This window comes from Oryctolagus cuniculus, chromosome 14 (assembly GCF_964237555.1).
Source record: "Oryctolagus cuniculus chromosome 14, mOryCun1.1, whole genome shotgun sequence".
Lineage (NCBI taxonomy): Eukaryota > Metazoa > Chordata > Mammalia > Lagomorpha > Leporidae > Oryctolagus > Oryctolagus cuniculus.
Genome location: NC_091445.1, coordinates 10,199,224 through 10,223,141, shown reverse-complemented (window position 1 = coordinate 10,223,141; position 23,918 = coordinate 10,199,224). Strand labels below are relative to the sequence as shown.

Genomic DNA, 23,918 nt, shown 5'->3' with positions numbered 1-23,918 from the left:
ACTTCTAGACACTGGTACCTCTATTTCATGTTAACATGCCATTCACTAATTTTCAACATTTAAATAGGTTCCTGGTTCCTGTGACAATTCATATCATTATCACCAACCATCAGAATGTGGGTGTCAAATGTTCCTCTTTTTCTATAGGAACCATACACAATGCTAGTTTTGAAAGCACATATAAGATGGCATCAGCACTGTGGCGCAGCAGGTTAAAGACCTGGTCTGCAGCACCGGCATTTCATATGGATGCGGGTTCAAGTCCTGGCTGCTCCACTTCCAACCCAGGTTCAATCTAATGTGCCTGGGAAAGCAGCAGAGGATGGCTCAAGTCCTTGGGCCCCTGCACCCATGTGAGAGACCCAGAAGAAGCTCCTGGCTCTGGATTAGCCCGCTCCGGCCATTGTGGCTATTTGGGGAGTAAACCAGTGGATGAAAGAATTCTCTCTCTCTCTCTCTTTCAAATAAATAAAAATAAATCTTAAAAAAAAAGGACATACAAGAAGATGGGAACGATATAGAGATGATTAGCACAGCCCTTGTACAAGGATATGTGCAAATTCATGAAGCATTCTGAAATACTTAGGTATTCTCAGCACCCCCCCCCACATATGAACATTCAGTACGTGAGATGATGGCTATGCTAATTTACTTGTCTGTATATCAGAATATTGTGATATATATAATTAAATATATATAATTTAAAAGAACTACATACAAACCTTATATATAAGGGTACTTGAAAATATTTATGGAAAAGAGAAGTAAAAGATATGCTTGTTTAAGGACAAAGAAATCTGAATCCATGCAGTTTTTTCATAATATACATTTTCTGTGAAGTTTCTGAAGACATCTATGTAAGTACTTTTTTTTTTTTAATTTGACAGAGTTATAGACAGTGAGAGACAGACAGATAGAAAGGTCTTCCTTCTGTTGGTTCACTCTCCTAATGGCTGTTACAGCCGGCGCTGGGCCAATCCGAAGCCAGGAGCCGGGTGATTCCTCCCAGTCTCCCATGCGGGTGCAGGGACCCAAACACTTGGGCCATCCTCCGCTGCCCTCCCAGGCCACAGCAGAGAGCTGGACTGGAAGAGGAGCAACCAGGACTAGTACCCAGTGCCCCAACCGGGACTAGAACCCGGGGTGCCAGCGCCGCAGGTAGAGGATTAGTCAAGTGAGCCATGGTGCCGGCCATGTAAGTACTTTATTAAATCCCTTTTTGATAATTATAAAACATTGGCATCACTGTGGATTTTAAAATGAAAGATGTTACACATTATTTCACAAATGGAAATACTGAATCATGAGAAACATAAGTAATGTTTCTGATATAATGATTCGCTAAAAGCATTAAAACCACAAAGTCAGGTTTTCCAAAGCCTAAACTATGGGTTCTTCCTGTGGACCACGAGTACTTCCACTGTAAGCACCAGGTAGACAGAAACCTTGCTGCCTACTATGTTTTCCAAAATGCACCCTGCAAAGAATATTCACTGAGCACTTAAGTTTAGGAAAAGCAAAGTAAACAAAAAAGTTGTTTAAAGACTCCCGTGCTAACGGTGCATTCAAAATTTCCAAGAGCACAGACACAAAATGCAGACGTTCCAAATCACTTAACCAGCATAAAGGTCAAAGAACACTAACTCCTTTAATTGAACAACACTGCTCACAATTTAAGGAAATGTTTTAATAGGCTTATAAAAGAGCTGACCCCTATTGAACGGCTAGTAATTCCCTCTATTTGTTCAAAATTGCTTTCTTCTGATAAAATGCCTACCTTAATTCTCAATGTTTTTGATGAAACAGGTCAACAATTATTATAAATACAGTATCACTTTTCAATAATACTAAAATAAAAAGAAACCCAAGTTTAATGATCATTATTGATAAAAACATTCTATCAAACGTCATCATTTTGCTATTTTGAAAAAACTGTTCCCCTAGTTTGGTCTCCACTCTACTTATTCTCTTAAAGGAGTCAGCCTCAAATTGCCACAAACCAATCTCCTTTCAACTCCTTTAAACTTAAAACCATTAAACTGCTTTAAGTCACTTCCAGTTTCCTTCTAGAATATAAGGTGACTAGAAATCATCATTCCATCCTAACAAATAAAAAGCTGAACAAGCTGAAAAATTATCAACTCTTCCTAGATCTTTCAGAGAAGTGAAGCCATTGGTCAAACCCAAAATGGATGGCCTAATAGGTGGACATAAAAAAATCACAACTCACCAGAGCAGAAACCCACAAGAAAAACCTCCCTGGGAACCAGTGCCATGGGAGCAAAGCCTAAACCGTAATTTAAAAATTGCTGAAGACTCAGTGAGGACAAATCTGAGAGTTAAAAGCTGTACAGAGACCCAGTCATAGGTACGTCCTGATATGTTTTGAATTTAACCACTAAGAACTCTACCAAGTCCCCACAATAAATATCAGAGAAAAATACCCTGAGCAGAGGGAGAGCAAAAGAAACAACTTTGAAATACATCAGAGCTTTCTGATCCTCTTAACTAGGTCTGCCTTCAGGAGAAATTAATTTATCAGAGCCTAACCCAATTGGGGTAAGAGAAATATGTAACTCCAGCCCCTTATATCCACCTAAGGGGGAAGGGAATCGGTAGGGGATTGAGAAGCACTACTGGAGTTCACAGTTCAGAGACACAGGCTCACCAAAATACAGAGTAGTCACCCATGTACAGAATGGTTCCCTGACCACTACATTACTAAAGCCCTGCTTACAACATGTCCTTTTACCCAGTATACTGTGTATATCTTTCAAAAAAAAAAAAAATCTGTTTTAAGATGTAGGGCAAGCATCAGAAACAGATATAGCAGGAATCTGGGAATTATCAGACTAGGAATTTTAATAAACTAATGACTTAATGCTTCAATGAAAAAGGTAGACAACATGGATAATGTAAGCAGAGATGAAACTTCTAAGGAAGATAAAAAAGAGCTAGAACTAAAAACCACTGTAATGGAAATGAAGAGTTCATTAGTAGAGTGGAGTCAACTGAGGAAAGAATGAGCATGAGAACAGATACCACAATAAATTATTTACCAAAACTGAAAATTAATTTTAAAAAAGACTGAAAAAAAAAACCAGAACATCCAATAACTATAGAACTACAAAGTTAATTTTTATATAATGAGAACACCAGAAGGAAAGAACAAAACAAGTATTTTAAATAATGACTAACAATTCCACCAAATTAATGTCAGACACTGAGTCCTGGGCCTATGAAACTTACAAAACCCAAGATAAAGATGCCAAAAACAAGATATACAATTAGGTATATCATATTCAAACTTCAGAAAACCAAACATGAAGAAAAAAATTGGGGGCAGATGTTTGGCACAGCAATTAGGGGTTGCCCATATCCTCCATCAGATTAACTGGGTTCAGGCTCTGCTTCAATTCCAGCTTCCTGCTAATGCCCACCCTGGGAGGCTGCAGGTGATGGCCCAAAAACTAGGGTCCCTGTCACCCAAGTGAAAAACCCAGATTCTGGGCTTCTGGAATTGTCCTGCTCCAGCTCCAATCGTTGAAGCATTTGGGGAGTGAAACAGCAGATAGAAGATTTCTCTATTGCTGTGGGCTTTCAAAAAAATTAAAAATAAATTTCTTAAAATAAAAAAGAAATGAAGAAAATCTCGAATGAAGCCTGAGACAAAGCACACCTTACCTATCTATAGAGGGCCAAAGATTACAAATTCACCTAGCTTCTCAGAAACCACACAATAGAAAATGGTGAGAGGAAAAAAAATATCACCAACCTAAAATTGTGTACCTTGTGAAACTATCCTTCAAACATAAAGGAGAAATAAAGACATTATTAAGTAAAAATGAAAGGAATTTGCTATCAGTAGATCTACCTTGCAAAATGTTTGAAGCAGTCCATCAGAGAGAAAGAAAATGTTTTAAGTCAAAAACTGTGATTTACATAAAGAAAACACTGAAGAATGAATACATGAAGACAAAATAGAAATTGTCGTTTTTCTTTTTCTAGATTGATACTAGGTAACAATCTGTTCAAAATACCAGCAACGATGCATCTAATTTTGTGTATTTAGACTGAAAGAGAGCAGATACAAAGGACAGGAACAAGCAATCAGGAAAACTGTTACTATGAAGAACCTGTAATACCCATCAAGCATCATAATATTATTCGAAAATAAATACTGAGTACCAGCATTTTAGCACAGCAGGTAAAACCACTGCCTGCAATGCCAGCATCACATCTGGGCACCAGTTCGAGTCCCGATGCTCCACTACTAATCCAGCTCTCTGCTAATGTGCCTGAGAAAGCAGCAGAAGACAGCCCAAGTGCTTACATTCCTGCACCCACATGAGAGACCGAGATGAAGCTCCTGGCTCCTAGCTTCGGCCTGACCCAACCCCAGCCATTTGTAGATTGAATCAGAGTATGAAGATCTTGCTCTCTCTGTCTCTCCCTCTCTTTCAAATAAAAATAAAATAAATCAGAAAGAAAGAAAGAAAAAAGAGAGATAGAGAGCAAGCAAGCACCTGGGTAAATTGTAAACATATATTACAAATCCCAAGGCAAACACACCAAGTTTTTTTTTAAAGGTTTAACTGATACGCTACAAAAATGAGAAAAAAAATGGAGTCATATAAAATGCTCAATTAAAATCAAAATGCTAGGGCTAGTGCTATGGTACAGCATTTAAGCCACCATCTGCAGTGCCAGCATCCCATACGGGTGCCAGTTTGGGTCCCAGCTGCTCCATTCTGGATGTAAGCTCCCTGTTAAAGCACCTGGGAAAGCAACTGAGGATAGCCCAAGGGTTTGGGCCCCTGAACTCACTTGGGAGACCCTGAAGAAGCTCTTGGCTCCTGGCTTCAATCTGGCCCAGCACTGCATGCTGTGGCCATTTGGGGAGTGAACCAATGGATGGAAAATCCCTCTCTCTAACTCTGCCTTTCCAATAAATAAATAAATAAATCTTTTAAAAAACTCAAAGTTCACAAAGTGTGGAAGATAAAATCTTTACAAAGAAAAAGGGAAACAAATCAAAAACAGTTAATAAAGATGGCAAATAATTACCTGCAGAAATAATCACTTAAATGTCGACAGTCTACGTACACAGCACATCAGAAAACAAAGCCGAAGTATGTAAGCAAGAAGCTCATTTTTAACATAAAAACATACACAATTAAAAATACTGGGATGGAGAAAGATATACCATGTTAACACTAACCAAAATAAAGCACTATGGGTAACTGTCTTAATTGCAGAGAAAATTTCAAGAGCAAGGAAAACTGTTAGGAATAATGAGGAAGTATTACAAGATGATAAAGGAGTCAATATCACAAGAAAATACAACAATCTTTAATGTATATGTTTCTAACAACAGAGTACAATCACAGGAGGAAGAAAAAACAAAAAAGAAAAAACAGCAAGAATGCACAACTACAACTGAGTCTTTAACATGCCTCTATCAGAAATGGAATGATCCAGCAGGCAAAAAGTCAATAAAGATACAGTTGAACTTAACAGCACTATCAATCAATTGGATATAACTGACACCTATATACCACCTCGTTCAGCTATAACAGTTTGCATATTCTTTTCAAGATCACACAGAACGTTCACCAACATAGACCACATTCTGAGTCATAAAACACATCTTAAATTTAAAAACATGGAAATCACACTATATATGCTATTATTATACAATGGGATTAAACTAGGAATCAATAAAAAATAGTTGGAAAATCCAAAAATACATGAAAACTATACATCCCATTTACTAAATAACACACAGGTAAAAGAAGAAATTCCAAAGTAATTTAAAAATATTCTGAACTGGGGCCAGCACTGTGGCGTAGTGGGTTAAGCCATCACCTGCAGTGCCAGTATCCCATATGGCATATGAATGCCAGTTCAACTCCCAGCTGCTCCACTTCCAATCCAGCTCCCTGCTAACATGCCTGGGAAAGCAGTGGCAAATGGCCCAAGCGCTTGAGCTCCTGCACCCATGCAGTAGACCAGGAAGAAATTCCTGGCTCTACTGTGGAACAGCTGTGGCCGTTGTAGCCATCCGGCAAGTGACCCAGTGGGCAGAAGATCTCTCTCTGTAACTCTGTCTTTCATAAATAAAATAAATAAATCTTAAAAAAAATCTGAACTAGGCCGGCACCGCGGCTCAATAGGATAATTCTCCGCCTGCGGCGCCGGCACCTGGGGTTCTAGTCCTGGTCGGGGTGCCGGATTCTGTCCCGGTAGCTCCTTTTCCATTCCAGCTCTCTGCTGTGGGCCAGGGGCACCCGCATGGGAAACCAGGAGAAGCACCTGGCTCCTGGCTTCAGATCAGCGTGGTGCACCGGCCGCAGCAGCCATTGGGGGGGTGAACCAATGTAAAAGAAAGACTTTTCTCTCTGTCACTCTCACTGTCCACTCTGCCTGTCAAAAAAAAAAAAAAAAAAAAATCTGAACTAAATGAAAATGCAACTTAACAGCTGCAGGATACAGCAAAAGAAAGACTTAGAAATGAATCTATAGTTGAATCACATATTAGAAAAAAGGATCAGTTATCTAAGCTTCACCTTAGGAAACTGAAAAATAAGAGCAAATTAAATCCAAAGTAAGCCAAAGAAATATAAAAGCTATAGCAGAAAACAATGAAATTAGAGACAGGAGATCAGAGAAAGTTAACCAAACCAAAAGCTAGTCACTTGCAAAGATCAATAAAATTGTTAAAATTTCTGTTCATTTCTGATAGCAGAAATAGAGGTTACATGATTAAAGATTCATGTACATTAATAGGACAATAAACAAATATTATCCATAACTTTATAGTCACAAATTTTATAACCTAGATGAAAGGGACCAACTACATGAAAGACTTAATCTGCCAAAACTCACATACAGGATAATAGTTCATCTGAACAAAATTATATTTACTTTAAATTGAATCAGTAATTAATTACTTTCAAACCCAAAAGCATCAGGCCCAGAGATGTTCACTAGTTAACTCTACTAAATATTTAAGGAAGAAACTGTATCAACAATGTATTCGGATTTTTAAATTTACTATTATAAGGAAGAAGACATGGCATTATTCCATGTGCTTAAATGATAACTTGCTTATTGAGTTTCAGAAGAAAAAATATGACATGAGTAATTGTACTGCATTACCTATAATGTTATATTGGCAAGTTGTAACATAAAGCTTAAATCTGTGTTTCTCAAATGTGAACCATAGAAGTTTAATGCTTCGTATATACTGTAAGTGCTACAAATAGTCTCAGCACTAAACGTGTATTGATACCTCTCAAATGAATGCAACTTTTGCTGCAGGCATTTTGATATGCCTCAGAAAATATGAGTGTCTTCAAATTTGTTTAATTGGTAATGATGATACTTCCTGCTCTTTTGTTGTTGTTGTTCCATATTTTTATATCTAAATTTAATTTTTTACATTTTTATTATTGTTAATCTAAGTACAATTTGTTCAATGGTTAAAATGTGGTAAAGAAACTTAAAAATAGCCTCATTTATATAACTACATTTTGTGTTCTATATTCATATACTTTCAATGATCTGTATTTCTGTTTAAATATAAGTGATGATATTTAGGCTTTGTTTCTGTTTAATAAGACTTTTTACCTTTGAGTAAATGAAGGAATGTATCTTTTTGAAGAGATTTATATTTTGTAAATAAAAATTGGTTGAAACAAAAAGAAAAAAAAGAAACTGTATCAATTCTCTGAAGGCTCTTTCAGAAGGCAGAAACAGAAAGAATACTTTTCAACTAATTCTATTAGGTCAGCATTGCCTTAATAACACCAGACAAAAACAGTATATGTAAATACAAATAACTCTCATGAACACAATATTAGCAAAGCAAATTCAAGAAAGTATAGAAAGAATTAAATACAACAATCAAGTGGGATTTATCCAGGCTATCCCAACATTAAAAAAATCAATTAACATGACCAGCCAGATCCACAGGCTGAAGATGAAAAGTCCCATGATGTATCAGCAGATACAGAAAAACCATCTGACAAATATTTTTACTCACTGATGATTAAAATAATCAGTACACTAGAACAGAAAGGAATTTCTTCAAGCTGATAAAAAAAATCTATAAAAAACTTATAGTAAAACCCTTAAGTTACCAAATAATCTGGGGAACAAGGCAAGAACACCTGCTTTCAGCACTGCTTTTTGACGTCATCCTCTAATCCCTAACAGAGAAAGTGAAAAAGAAGAATAAAAGTATCTTCATTCTCTGATGAAATAACTGTCTACATTAAAAATCTTAAAAAAAAAAAAAAAAAGACAAAAAAAACAAAACTCACCTCATGGACCTAATAAGTGGTAACAGCAAGGTTCCAGAATATAAGAGTCAATGGCTTTCCTGTATACACCAGAAACAAGCAACTGGGATTTGAAATGAAAAACACAACCACTTAAATAGAATGCTGAGGTACAAATCTAACAAAATATATACAAGATCTATATGGGGAAAACTAAAATCTGATGAAAGAAATAAATAAATGAAGATTACTTCATGATCACGATATAAAGACTCAGTAAAGACGCCAGCTCCTCCCAACTTGATGTACAGTTTCAACACAATCCCACTCAATATCACAGGAAGTCATTTTGTGGATATCAACAAAGTCACTCTCGAGTTTATAGGAGGGAGGCAAAAGAGACTTACTATACACAGTAATCAAGACAGTGAGGTACTGGCAAAGCAACAAAAAAATCAAGGAAACAGATACCCACAAACAGACCAAAATAAATATAATTAACTGACCTTTGACAAAGGAACAAATGCAATTCAGCAGAGCAAAGAGAGTCTTCTCAATCAATGGAGCTCTATAGATTATTCACATGCAAAAAAAATTAAAGAATCTAGAAATTCACAACTTTCACAAAAATTAATTTAAAGCAAACCTAAAGGTAATATTCAAAACTATAAAATTTCCAGAATATTAGAAATATTAAATGCCCTTGGGCATGGCAATGACTTCTTAGAAACAATACAAACACACATAGAGACACACAAATAGATGGATAAATCAGACTTTATTAAAAACTTCTGCTATGCAAAAGACTGTCAAGAGGATAAGACAAGCCACAGACCAGGAGAAAAAATGCACACAAACACATAATAACTGACTGTTACACAAAATATACAAAGAACTCTTAAACAATAAGAGAGCAAACAACCTGATTAAAAATATTTAAAAGACACCTCACCAAATATGATACATAGATGGTAAATAAGCACACGAAAGACATTCAGTATCACAGACACTACAGAAATGAAGTGTAAAAGGAAAAAAAAAAAAAAAAAAAAACTAGAACAGACAAAACTCCAAAACATTGAAAATACAAGATGTTGGAGAAGATGTGGCGCAACAGAACTCTTAACTCACTACTGCTGAGCATGCAAAATGGTACACTTTTGAAGATAGTTTTGATGGCTTCTTTTAAAAACTAAACTTTTCTTTTTTTTCTTGACAGGCAGAGTGGACAGTGAGAGAGAGACAGAGAGAAAGGTCTTCCTTTTTGCCGTTGGTTCACCCTCCAATGGCCGCTGCGGCTGGCGCGCTGCGGCCGGCACATCGCGCTGATCCGATGGCAGGAGCCAGGTACTTATCCTGGTCTCCCATGGGGTGCAGGGCCCAAGCACTTGGGCCATCCTCCACTGTACTCCCTGGCCACAGCAGAGAGCTGGCCTGGAAGAGGGGCAACTGGGACAGAATCCGGTGCCCCAACCGGGACTAGAACCCGGTGTGCCGGCGCCACAAGGAGGAGGATTAGCCTAGTGAGCTGCGGCACCGGCTCTAAACATACTCTTACTACACTATCCAGCAACCAAGCTCCTTTGTACTTACCCAAATGAATTAAAAAATCTATGGGCTGGTGCTGCCACCACCCACAGTGCCAGCATCCCACATGGGCACCTATTTAAGTACCAGTTGATCAACTTCCAGTCCAGCTGCCTGCTAACGTGCCTGGGAAAGCAGTGGAGGATGGCCCAAGTGCTTGGGCCCCTGTACCCACCTGGGAGACATGGATGAAGCTCTAAGCTCCTGGCTTTGGCCTGGACCAGCCCTGGCTGTTCAGGCCATTTGGGGAGTGAGCCAGCAAATCGAAGATGGATCCTGCTCTCTCTTTGCCAATCCCCCTATAACTCTTTCAAATAAATCGATCTTTAAAAAAAGTCCATATAAAACCCTGAACATGAATGTTTACAGTTTTCTTTCAAAACTTGGAAACAACCAAAATGTTCTTCAGTACTTGAATAAATAAACTATGATACACTTAAACAATGGAATATTATTCAGAGTTAAAAAGAAATTGGCAGCCGGCGCCACAGCTCACTAGGCTAATCCTCCGCCTTGCAGCGCCGGCACACCGGGTTCTAGTCCCGGTCAGGGCGCCGGATTCTGTCCCGGTTGCCCCTCTTCCAGGCCAGCTCTCTGCTGTGGCCAGGGAGTGCAGTGGAGGATGGCCCAAGTGTTTGGGCCCTGCACCCCAAGGGAGACCAGGAGAAGCACCTAGCTCCTGCCACTGGATCAGCATGGTGCGCTGGCCGCGGCGGCCATTGGAGGGTGAACCAACGGCAAAAAAGGAAGACCTTTCTCTCTGTCTCTCTCTCTCACTGTCCACTCTGCCTGTCAAAAAAAAAAAAAAAAAAAAAAGAAAGAAAGAAAGAAAAGAAAAAAAAGAAATTGGGTATCAAGCCATTAAGACATGGAAGATTCTTAAATGCATGCTGCTCAGTGAAAGAAGCCAATCTGAAAAGGCCACATACTATAAGATTCCATCTATTTGACATTCTGTAAAGGGCAAATCCCGGGATACAGTAAAAAGATGAGTGGTTGCCAGGGGTTACAGGGGAAGGAAGGATGAAAAGGCAGAGTACAGAGGATTTTTAGGGCAGTAGAACTATTCTGTGTGAAACTGCAATGGGGAAAACGTGTCACTGCACATTTGTCCAAATCCATAGAATGTGCAACAGCTAGAATAAACCCCAGGGACGGTACTATGACGTAAAGCTGCTGACTATAATGCCAGCATCCCACATGGGCGCCAAGCATTTGGTGTCTTGGCTATTCCACTTCCATCCAGCTCCCTGCTAATGGCCTGGGAAAGCAGTAGAATACGGCCCAAGCACTTGGGCACCTGCCACCTATGTGGGAGACCTAGAAGAAGCTACTGGCTCCTGGCTTCACCCTGGCCATCTGGGGAGTGAACCAGTGGATGAATATCTCCCTCTCTCCCTCCCTCGCTCCATCTCTCTCTCTCTCTCTCTCCCCTTCTCTCTAACTCTGACTTCCCAATAAACAAATAAATTGAAAAAACTCCCAATGTAAACCATGAACTTTGGGAGATGATAATATACCAACGCAGACTCAATTTCAACACACATACTATTGTGCTGGTCGTCAATTGTGGGAAAAGTTTTATGGATAAGGGTACAAGGAACTCTTTCTCTTAACTTTTGCTGTGAACTTAAAACTGACCTAAATATAAAATTCATTAATTTAAAAAAAAAGTGATTTGGGTAAAATAAATTCTTTTTAGGACTACCTAGAAGTATTCACCATTTTATTGAAATTGCATTTCCATCAGCTATGTATCACCTCACCATTAAATCCAACATTTTTTCTAATTTTGCATCCTTGTTTGCCCTCACTGTCTCAAAAATCTCAGTGTGGAAGAGTAAAACAAAAGGATAAGTTGCTAGTCAGAAGGGTTTCGTCCAGAACAAGCCAATTAACTTGTTGGCTACCAAGACACTTCATTAAGTAGCAGTAGCCAGGATAACTGCTCCAAGATATACAACCCAAACTTTAGTCAGTCAAGTTTGAAGACATGACTGTACTAACAGTGGCTGATACATTCACACAAAGCTAACAAGTGATTAATGCAGAACCACAAGGACAACTTATCAACAAGAAAAAAAAAAAGGCCTGTATGTATCTCTATCCAGTTTAATCTCAACCATGCTTGCTAAGTGAGAAGGCAACAGTAATCTTAAGGCGGTGTAATGGAGGATGCTAATAAATTTCAAAGGATTGACAAATAGGAAAATAAAACCACCTTTTAATAACATCATTACAAGGAGATAACAATTGATTCAGGCCAATAAAAACCATCAACGTATACTAAAACAACTCAGTACTTATTATTTATTAGCTACAAAGGGAAAAGTACCCTTAAAATAGCAAAATCTAGTGAAACCCTCCTTAACCAAGTTCAAACTTATGTATATCACATCAGGACAACAGATTTCACGTGACTTGTATCTAATGTACCAAAAACTACTGACCTAAATTTCGGCCATGAATGACTAACTTGAATCTAATTACAAAAAACAATCAAACACAAATTGAAACATATTATCCAAAACAACTGTCCTGGATTCTTAAAAAAAAAAAAAAATGCTAGTATCATAAGAGAAAATAAAATGTCAGAAGAAATGTCCTAGATTCAAGGACATTAAAGGGCCATGCAACTAGGGGTGGTCATTTGAACAGTAGTGAAGTCATCACTCAGGACTCCCCCACCTTACATCGGAATGCCTGGTTCAGGTTCTGGATATTTTTTTTTTTAAGATTTATTTTATTTATTTGAAGGACAGAGTTACAGAGAGAGGTAGAGCCAGAGAAGAGAGAGGTCTTCCATCTGCTGGTTCACTCCCCGAATGACTGCAACAGCCAGAGCTGAGCTGATCTGAAGCCGGGAGTCAGCAGCCTCTTCCCAGGTCCTCCACATGGGTGCAGGGTGCCAAGCACTGGGACAATCTTCCATTGCTTTCCCAGCCCATAGCAGAGAGCTGGGTCAGAAGTGGAGCTGCAGGGACTCAAACTGGCACCCATAAGGCATGCTGCTGCTCTAACCCGTTGCACCACGGCGATGACCCCAAGTTCTGGATATTCTGCTTTTGATCCAGGTTCCTGCAATGCACACCTGGGAAGCAGAAGATGATGGCTCAAACACTTGGGTCCCTGCCACACTATGGGAGACAGGGCTTCAGCCTAGCCCAGCCCTGGTGGTTGTGAACATTTGGAGAGTGAACCAGCAGATGAATATCTCTCTCCATCAATCTCTTTTAGCTAAAACTGAAAATAAAATTTTAAAAAAGTTTTAAAGATAAAAACAACAGGATAGGGAAAACTGATGAGAACAATATTAAACATCAAATTCATTGTATTTTGCTATGTAGACTATTGCCTTTATTACTAGGAAATACACAATAAAGTATTTAAGAGAAAGGACAGGTATCCTCATCTAACATCCAAGCAGTTTGGCAAAAATATATATGTGTATAAAAAGAGAAAGGAAAAAAAAAATGGGGCTGGTGCCGCGGCGTAGTGGGTAAAGCCGTCGCCTGCAGTGCTGGCATCCCATATGGGCTCCAGTTCAAGTCCCAGCTGCTCCACTTTCAATCCAGTTCTCTGCTATGGCCTGGGAAAGCAGTAGAAGATGGCCCAAGTCCTTGGGCCCCTGCACTCGCGTGGGAAACCTCGAGGAGACTCCTGGCTTCAGATGGGCACAGCTCCAGCCATTGCGGCCAATTGGGGAGTGAATCAGCAGATGGAAGACCTCTCTCTCTCTCTGCCTCCTGCCTCTCCTTTTCTGTGTAACTCTGAATTTCAAATAAATAAATCTTAAAAAAAAAAAAAAGGCAAAGGACATTTAGGTTATCTGGTACAGTATTACAACATTTCTGCAGATTTCAAATTTTTCAACATAAAAATTTGTGCGGGAGTTTGTTTATTGGACATGCATTCTGAACAAAAGGATATGGAAAATTCATATATTTTATGAAAATATTTACATAATGAAAAGGAAATAACTGTACCAGAAACAAACAGGTTTCATCTTTGAACTAATACATATCACTTACTTCAACTTAATCACTAACAAACTATCCCTTAATGAGTCTCCATGTTCTGAATCCACAGGACTATACTTTATCTTTTGCTACAATCCCCATTATTTAAATGTCAGTAATCACCCAGCAGGTTACTGTCAGGTCTTGCTAACCACAATGTTTCTATAATCTATCATGTTTATTTAATTGAGACATTCTGGTTTACTTGTCTAAGAAACACTTCTGCACAAGTTTGCTTGATGAGATTACTGTCATTGTTTGAGAAGAAACCTTTATTTTTTTCATAATATATCACCCTCCAGTAGTATTTCAGCTGTATTCAGAAGAATGAATGCTAGTTTGTCATGTAACCAATATAGGAAAAGCATTACTCACAGAAGAAACAAAATTCAGAGATAAAAAATGTTACAGCAGTGTGAAAGAATAAACAGTACAGTACTAACAATTTATTAAACAACATTTTTAAAGAATAAAGTGAAATGACAGTGTAAAGAAATATTAGTTATCTCCTATTCACTTTCATTATTACTTCAAAAATGGCTTCATGATAAAAAAAGATGCTGATCCCAGTGATCACAGAAGAGGAATGTAGTTATTCTCATAGTAACTAGAGGATGCTGTCTCAGGTCAGTCTGAGATTTGTGTTCCTTTCTTCCAAAATCCATGAGAAAGTAATCAAATTTATGCAATAACTAAAAACAAATATATAAAAAAAACCACATGGTTAATTCTCCTCTTTAATTGCCAGCAATAATAAATACAGGGAATTCTTACATGATTCCAAAGAACTACTAAAATCTCATCAAAATTGTATTCCTCTTGACACCAGCAATAAGCACTGCAGTGCTCCAGGATTATTAAGTACAATAGCAATTCCACCCTATATACGTCAATTAACTTTCTTAGTCAAGTAGGACTAAAAAGCAGTAAAATATTCATAAAGCCCTACTATGGTCACTATTTAACCCAGCGATTAGGAGTTGCCACTATATCCATGCTTTATCAGCTGCCTTAAAACTCAATTAAAGGACAGGTGTGTAGCCTAGCAGTTAAGATGCCTGCATCCCACATCGGAGTGCCTTGGGTTCAAATCTTGACTACAGCTTCCAATTTCAGCTTCCAGTTATCGAAGATCCTACAAGGCAGCAGGTGAAAGCCTAAGTGGTTAGGTTTCCGTCTCCGTCCCCGTTCCTATCCCCCTCCTCCTCCCTCTCTTCTTTGCCTTTCAAATAAATAAATCTTTATAAAGTAAGAATAAAAATAATAGTAACACTAAGTGTTAATACCAATGAATACACAAATACAGAACATTTGCTGGAGTAATATCATCCACAGGATTTTTCAGGGTTACCATGGTCATGGCAAAGGAGTCTTCCACACTATAGTAATCAGAAATGCATTTAAATATGCTTTCCGTCTTTCAACATAGATATAATCAAAAGAGATGCAAGTCACTGAACAACAAAGAAAGAAGACAGCTGATCTTCCATGCAGTGAAAAACAAGAACTAAAAGAAATGAGAATCATGTATCTCAAGGAGTAAATACACATTTAATCTGCTCTGAAATCATTCAAATCCACTTTTAAAGATTGAGTTACCTGTGTGTCATCAATTCAGGTCATCAAAACAAAACACAGCTTAGGTGGCTTAAACAACAGTAATTAAATTTCTCAGCTCTGGAAGTTAGAAATCAAAACATCAAGGTGCTAGCAGGGTTGGTTTCTGGTCAGGCTTCTCCTCTTGGTTTACAGAAAACAAACAGCCTTCTCACTGTGTTCACACATGATCTTCTCTCTGCACTACGGGTCTCTATTCTTCCTCCAAGGGTATGAGTCCTACTGGATTCCTAAACCACCTTTATCACTTCATTTAACCTTACTTACCTCTTTTAAGACTCTATTTCCAAATACAAACACTTCAGAGGTTAGGCTTCAACCTGTAAACTGTAGGATACATAATCCAATTGACAACATCTAGGAACTGCCAGCTGCACATTATATTGTTTTGTATGGTACACATATACAAGGAGCCTTTTAAAGTTCATGGATGTGTATTATGAAAAAACCATGCACATACTTCAAAACTTTTTTGGACTAGGCCAGCACTATGACGCAGTGGGACTAAGCCTCCACCTGCGGTGCTGGCATCTCATATGGGCAACGGTTCTAGTCCAGGCCACTCCTCTTCTGATCCAGGTCTCTGCTATAGCCTGGGAAAGCAGTAGAAGATGGCCTAAGTGCTTGGGTCCCTCCACCCATGTGGGAGACCCAAAGAAGTTCTTGGCTACTGGCTTCGGATCAGCCTAGTTCCGGCCATCTGGGGAGTGAATCAGCAAATGGAAGACCTTCCTCTTGTCTCTCCTTCGCTGTCTGTAACCCTACCTCTCAAATAAATAAAATCTTAAAAAAAAAAAAAATACTTTTTTACACCAAATAAAATGTAGCTTTTAATTCAATTTATCCACGTGTGCGTGTTCATGTGTGCGTTTTATATACAGGAAAGGGGTAAGAAAAAAGGAGAAAGCATAGTACAGGTTGTTGGATCAGGGATGAACAACCAGTAAAGCCTATGCAACCTTCCAATATCTAAGAAACTCTTGTTCCAAGCATTTCAGATAAGGGAAACTCAACTTGCATTAGAAATCCAGCTATATTACTCATTTTTTTCTACAATAAAAATGAATATAATTAAAAATTAAATAACCTATGTAAAGTACCTTACATGTAACACATGATTAGTAAATATTCTGGTCCCTTGCTTCAAGTCTCCTCTAAAAACAAAACGTGCTGGGGCCGGTGCTGTGGCACAGCGGGTTAAAGTCGCAGCCTGCAGCGCTGGCATCCCATATGGGCACCGGTTCAAGTCCCGGCTGCTCCTCTTCGGATTCCGCTCTCTGCTGTGGTCTTGAAAAGCAGAAGATGGCCCAAGTAATTGGGTTCCTGCACCCACATGGAACCAGGAAGAAGCTCCCTTCTGTCTGTGTAACTCTTTCAAAAAAATAAATAAATCTTTACAAAAAAGTGTTAAAGATTATCTAAATTTAAATGTATCTGAAAATTTACGAGAACAGGGTTCTGTTCCCATACTACAAGACACTTTAAGTCACTCTCATAAGTTTGCTTCTGTACCTTGGCAATGAGAAGATTTCTCCTAACTCTAAAATTCTCTATGTACATGCATATCATCTTATGACTAAAATATCAAATACCAATGCCACAAAAGCCAATCAAACTTTTTTCTCTGTAAAACTCCAATATGAAGATTTTGGAATGAAATCTCAATACCACCCTTTCATTTACTTCCATTCTGTCAACTCTTCCATGACTATCCTCCAAACTTGAAGAACTTAGCTATATAATGTATCTGTAGGTTTTATTTCTCTCTGATTGATGCTCATCTTCCAACTAGATTATACATTCTTTTATGGTTCTTTTTGTCCCTTTTAATGGTCATTGTTTTATTCACTAAATCATGTACTCAAAAAATACTCAAATCACACACAAAATTCTGTTATGATGTGACAAGAACACAGAGAAATAAACTGTACTTACTACCAACTTATTAGATTAGATACAATGGATTACAATTAGAAACATTACATCATATCTAACATCTCACTTTTTTTTTAACTTGGACCCAAACTCAAATGCGTTGTCTGTGATTTCAAATTTACATGCCTATCACAGAAATACCCATATATTCAAACAATGCACCACAACCAACTCCCAAATATTCAATATTTTTGGTTTAAAATTAAGATAATGGTAGCCAAAAAGCAACACCTACTGTGGGGATATTTAAATCATATAACAAGGGGCCGGTGCTGTGGAGTAGCAGGTAAAGCCATTGCCTGCAGTGCCAACATCCCATATGGTCACCAGTTTGAGTACCAGCTGCTCCACTTCTGATCTAGCTCTCTGTCATGCCTGGGACAGCAGCAGAACATGGGCCAAGTCCCTGGGCCCCTGCACCCTCGTGGGAGACCTCAAAGAAGCTCCAGCCTTCTGGTTTCCAATCGGCCCAACTCCAGCCATTGCGGCAATTTGGGGAGTGAACCAGTGGATGGAAGACCTACCTTTCTTTCTCTCTCTCTCTGCCTCTGCCTCTCTGTAACTCTGCCTTTCAAATAAACATATAAATCTTCAAAAATACAATAAAATAAATCATAGTAAAATCATAATAAAGACAATCTATCCTGTTTGACCTAAAGTAATAATTTATACGTATCTACCCTTTCTCCTATGCCCTACCCCTCACCACTAATATTCTGGTGTTATGTGAAATTACAGGTCAATGAGCAATATGTGGTACACAATTCTTTGGTACCCTCAAGAAAGCTCACATGCAAACACATATCCCATTTTAGAGTTCCCTGCCATTCTTATTTTGTGCTGGATCATGTGACTAGCACTGAGCATGATGAAACATGAGCAAGCATGAGGAACAACGAGGCTGGGCACCTTGTAAGTCTCTGGAACCCAGCTGCCACGCTATGAAGAAGCCCAAGCTTCTTGAAGTGGAGCAGCTACCAGGAGGGAGCAGGGAAGGGAAGCTGAATTCTAAACTAAGAAGCCACCTTTGGGGGCTGGCGCTGTGGCACAGCAGGGGAAGCCACTGCCTCCAGCACTGGCATCCCCTTTTTGTCTTGGCTGTTCCACTTCCAATCCAGCTTCCTATCAATGGCCCCGGGAAAGCAGCAGCAGATGACCAAAGTGCTTGGGCTCCCGCCATCCATGTGGGAAACTGGGATGAAGTTCCTGGTTCCTGATCAGCCCAAGCAGTTGGGACCATCTGGGGAGTGAACCAGCAGATAGAAGACCTTTCTCTCTCTGTAACTCTTTCAAATAAATAATAAATCTTTTAAAAATGAAACAAACAAAAAAAGAAAACACCTTGGGATGTTACAGTCAAGCAAAGACACATGGAGCAGTCTCCATTACACCCTGTCCAAATTTTAGAATCAAGACCAAATAAATGACTGCTATTGTTTTGGCAATTGAGTGTTTTACTACATAACAAAAGATACCCAAAACAATATATGTAATCCAATCAGAATAGCTCTTGCTAGGCTACCAATAATTGCTAGGAACCAATAATTTACAGTGGAAATAAATTATCATTATTATTCTAAATATTTTCTCTCAAAGGTATTTGAGTGTTGAGTGTTCTTAAAGGCATCCTGCTCATTTTCCTAATGGCGAAGAGATAGGAGCAAAGCAACCAGAAAGACCCCTTCTTTATTTTTCTTTTCTTCCTAATCTAAGGCTGTTCTTTTTCTTTACATTTCTGCTAATAATGTCTGCCTGCATTCTCCAGTGTGGCTAATCTATGAGCAAGACCAGTCCTAGCCTTTGGCTGTGCTTCAGGCACTGCATTCAATCTCCCTCCAGATCACAGCTAAATAATTAAGAGTCCAGCAGAACAGACTCTTCACTAAGGCCAAAGTGTTTATATTCACTATACTCATAATTCTTTTTGACCTGATGGAATCATAACCAAAGAGAATTGGAACCAATAACCTCTTATTCAGAAAATAAAATCAGCAGTAAGAAAAGGATACCTGCTTTCTAATTGCACCCATTTCTTATCCATTTAAACCTCACAATGCTATGGTTTGACCCTCACTCATGAGATTTACCTTAATCTAACCTGAATCAATTAATTAATGTATTTAACTTCCTAATATATCTAAAACTCCCCTGGAAGAGGGACTGATTGACAAAGAGGGCATCTGACTCATTGTAACCTTTGAAGCAGGGACTATACTGCTCTACTCATACAAATAAACAAAAAATACCCAAGTTCTGGTCAGCAACCACTGTGTCTAAAACTAATCTCTACAATTCTCACCCCCTTCCCGTTTTAATAAGGTTCCCCATTCCTACTTTTACAGAAGACAGGTTATTATTTAGCCAAATTATTAAGGCTTTTTCCATTTATAGAGAATAATTGAATTTTCCCTTTAAGATGGTTTAACCTACTGCTGGAAGCTCTTATCAAGTGAAAATTAGAAATATAATTCATCATGCTTGTGGCACAATGGTGTTATGACATAGTGTTAAGCCACTGCAGAACACTGATTGATGTTCTGGTAGCTCCACTTTTGATCCAGCTCCCTGCTAATGCACCTGGGAAAGCAGCGAAGACAGCCCAGGAGGTGGGCCCCGACATCTATGTGGAAGACCTGGATGCAGTTCCAGGCTCCTAGCTTCAGCCTGGCCCAGCCCCGGTCATTTGGGGAGTGAACCAGCAGATGGAAGATTCTGTCTCTCTTTCTCTCTCTCTGTAACTCTGCCTTGCAATTAAATATTTGTAAATTGCTTTAAAAATTTTATTTATTTGAGAGTCATGATTCCAATTCAACTCTTGTCTAACTTGAGAATTTGCACACTGAACCACTATACTATATTGCCTCCAGTAACTCTAGATTGACATCTAAGATTAAAAAAAAAAAGGAAATTTGCACTTCTAAGTAGTATATTTTAAAAGCATACTTAGACATGGAGGGTACTTTTAGAACATCAACAACTGTCATATACACAGACGTACAAGTTTTATTCTTACTCCTAAATACAAAAAAATGATGAAAATCTCACTGAACAGACTTCTCACAAATCCATATTTTCCTAAGTACACACTCATCTTTATTATTAAAAATTTAACAAGAACACTCTGCTTTCCACTCAATTCTGCTGTAAGCTAAAATTGCTCTAGATAACAATCTATTAAAAAATTTTTTGAACTACAATATCCTAAATAGGCCTAAATCAATTCAGTTATGAACTGGTATAAGACTAGATTCTTTTAATATGAAAAATTACAGTTTATTAAAACCTTAGCAATAAGTACTTAATATTAAGTGTGCACATAATATTTACCTGTCATTTTTTCCAAAAAAGACTCGAAGGTGTGCAAGTAGCACTAAAAAACCAATTTTTAACATTCCCAAGAAATCTGCAAGACACACACATGAAATAACTTGGAATAAAATCAAACAAAAAAATTAATGTGTCAGTAATACAGCATCTTTTCCTAATTTTCCTAATTACTTTTTTCTTAAGATTCATTTTGAAAATCAGAATTGCGGGGGGGGGGGGGACACAGAGCTAGAGAATCTTCCATCCAATGGTTCACTCCCCATATCCCATATGGCCACAAGGGCCAGGCAGAAGCCAGGAGCCAAGAGCCTCCTCCAGGTCTCCGATGTAGGTGCAGGGACCCAAGGACTTGGGCCATTCTCCACTGCTTTCCCAGGTTATTAGCAGGGACCTGGATTGGAAGTGAAGCACCTGGGTTTCCAACCAGGCTCATGTGAAATGCTGTTGCTGCAGGTGGCAGCTTTACCTGTTACACCACAGCTGCAAGCCCTCCTCATCACTTTTTAAAGTCTTTCTAAATCCTCCAAAGTATTAAAAACAAAACAAAACAAAACAAAAAACACCTTTGGCTTGTCCAGAGTGACCATCCATCCACATACCAACCAAATGTTTTTTTCCTGATGCTCACCAAGGCTGCTGAAATCCTAAACATCATTTAAGACTGATGTGACAGATCACGTTTTGCCTACTAGTGTCCCTTCCTGTTCCAACATTTAAGTTATATTTAAAAAGTCATGCCCTGCATATTCTAAATGTCAAAATTAATTTCAAATAGAAGACCGTATTGGCCACCAACAAAAATTCTGAAGCGAAGCGCCGTTAAAATCTGTTTCGCATGAAGACTGTACTTCGAGCGTCTGAACTACAAAAGCATTACAGGTCCATCAACCAAGTCAGTCTACGAAACACGTTACCAGCTCAGAACCTGAGTCCTTCATCACACGCCTAACTCTCACAACTCTTCTTTCTCCCGGACCCACGTTCGCCTAAGGGATCAACACTTCGCTGCATCACTCTGCCTTCGTAGACAGAAGTTGGAGAAGTCGGTGCCACAAAAGCAAAGCATTCTGGTCAATGGATTGTTTTCTCTCCACGCTATCCCTACACACTAACTCATCAGGGCGCACACACACACAAGTCCATGTACACTGCGACTGCCTTGGCTCCGGGCAGGCTTGGCGAATCCTGGGGCACCCATTTGCAGGGCACACAACCATATCCGGTTCTCACTGGACACACACTTTTCCCATGCGTCCCATCTTAAAAACTACATCTTCCCAGAGGAGCCATGAACACACAAAGACGCCCCGGGAGCCCGCCTGTCGGGAAGAGGAGCGCTCCAGTTAAATCCCTACGCGCGACACCCGCAGCTCCACCAACTCTGCACAACAAATCACAGCCGCCAGAGAACAAGGTGCGTCTTCCCCCAAGCCCGCAACCGCACAGCCCACTTACTGGTTAGTCGGCGGCGCCGTCAGCGGGATGGCCACCTCTTCCTCCTCGTACTCTGGTCCATCCAGGGAGTCCCCTTCGTCCACCGTGCCCAGACCCGCACCCAGCGGGGGCAGCAGAGGCGGCGGCGGCGGCGGCAGAGGCGGGAAGCCGCCGCCCGGCCCGAGGGTCTCGGCCGGCAGCAAGGGGGTCCCCTTGGGGAGGGCCATGTCCCCACTAGGTCCAGCAGCGCCTCCCCCTGTCAGTCCCGCGCCCCCCAGGGCCCCCGCCACGGACCCGGCCCCCAGGAACCCCGACCCCACAGCGGCCCCGCCACCCAGCGCCCCGGCCTCCACCAGCCCGGGGCAGGGGGCGGCGGCCGCGGGGAGCTTCACGCGACACACCACCGGGTAGGCGGCACCGGAGCCCGCGGCCGCGCCGCCGCCGCCGCCGCCGCCTCCGGCTCCGGCAGCCACCGGGCCGCCCTCCTCACTGCCGGCCTCGGCGGCCATCATGTTGAAGCCCGCTGCGCTCAGCCTGCGCGGCCCGCCCGGGAGCCCCGGGGGCCAGCAGGCCCGGGCTCCGAGCCGCCCCACCCAGGCGCGTCCCCCCTTCAGCTCCCCAGGCGGAGGAAACAACAACAAAAGGAGAGAGCCCGCCGCCGCCGCCGCCGCCGCCGCCGCCGCGCCCCCTCCCCGGGCCACAGCCCAGACTCGCGGAGCCGCCTGCGTTACGGAGCGCCAAGTGGGCAAAAAAAGCCCAGCGCCGGCACAAACGCCGCCCCGGGCTCGCCTCGCACACCCACACTCACGCGCACACACATGCACGGACGCGGAAAACTTCCTGCGCTCGGGAGGAAGGGAAGCCCGGGGGAAGCGGCCGAGGCGGCCGCCGCTCCCTCAGCCGCCGCCGCTCGCTCACCACCCGAGTTCCGGCCACCCCCACCGCAGCCGCCGCCGCCGGGGCCGCTGCCTGGGACGCAGCCCCGGCAGCCGCTGCATCCTCCACCAGCCCGGCGCGGGGAGGGGTGGGCAGGGGAGGCGGGAGGGGCGGGGTGGCGAGGAAACCGCGGCGCTGCTCGCTACCTGCAGCGCTCGGGTAGTGAAACCCGAGACAGACCGGGAGGGAGAGAGAGAGAGAGAGAGAAAGGAGGGCGGGGCCGGGGAGGAGCGGCGGGGAGAGGAAGGGCGGCGGAGGCGGAGGGCGGCTTCTGCGCAGGCGCGGCCGCGCGGGGCGGGCGGGGCGGGAAGCGGCCCGCGAGGGGCGGAGGCGGCGCGGCGGCCTGGCCCGGCCGCGCGCGCGCGCGCGTGTGTGTGCGTGTGTGTGTGTCTGTGTGTGTGTGTGGCAGGCTGACATGAAACCCCGGGAGGCGAGAGGAGCTGGAAGAGCATGGAGCGGAAGGAAGAGCCCACCGGAGCCACTGCCGCGCTCGCTGACGGTGACGAAAAGCGGCGGCGCGGAGGCCCGACGGGGCGGGCGGGCGCGCGGCGAAGGTCAGCGCAGCGCGGGTGTGGGGCGCAGTGACCGCACGGCGACTGCCGCACTGGCAGGTCAGCTCCAAGGCGGCAGTCCCGGAACTCGGGAAAGCGCCGCGGGTGCCGGGAGCCGTGCGGGCAGGCGGTCGTGGTGTGGAGCGCGGTGTCCGCCGCCCCGTGCCGGCGCCCGTCCAGGTGGACGGTGAGGAGGTGTGAGAAGTGCCGGAGCCCGGGGCGGAGCG

At 41.7% G+C, this 23,918-nt stretch overlaps 1 protein-coding gene and 1 non-coding gene across 4 annotated transcripts in view; one reads left to right on the top strand and one right to left on the bottom strand.

The window, feature by feature from the left end:
- The window catches only part of RASA1 (RAS p21 protein activator 1), a 93,832-nt gene extending 70,740 nt beyond the window's left edge, over positions 1-23,092 (bottom strand). For 2 of the 3 annotated variants that reach the window (XR_011381862.1, XM_051854022.2), the window contains exon 1: positions 22,226-22,852. Coding sequence is in view for 2 of the 3 variants with exons in the window: in XM_051854022.2 (XP_051709982.2) it covers positions 22,226-22,716 (491 nt within the window). In the remaining variant the exon portion in view is untranslated. Of the gene's footprint in view, positions 1-22,225 lie in introns of all 3 variants that reach the window. The other variant, XM_070056402.1, reaches the window with a different exon arrangement.
- Positions 479-583, top strand: LOC127492924 (U6 spliceosomal RNA). The gene has a single exon (XR_007922740.1). It is a non-coding gene; the product is annotated as a U6 spliceosomal RNA (small nuclear RNA).
- Positions 23,093-23,918: the final 826 nt, after the last annotated feature.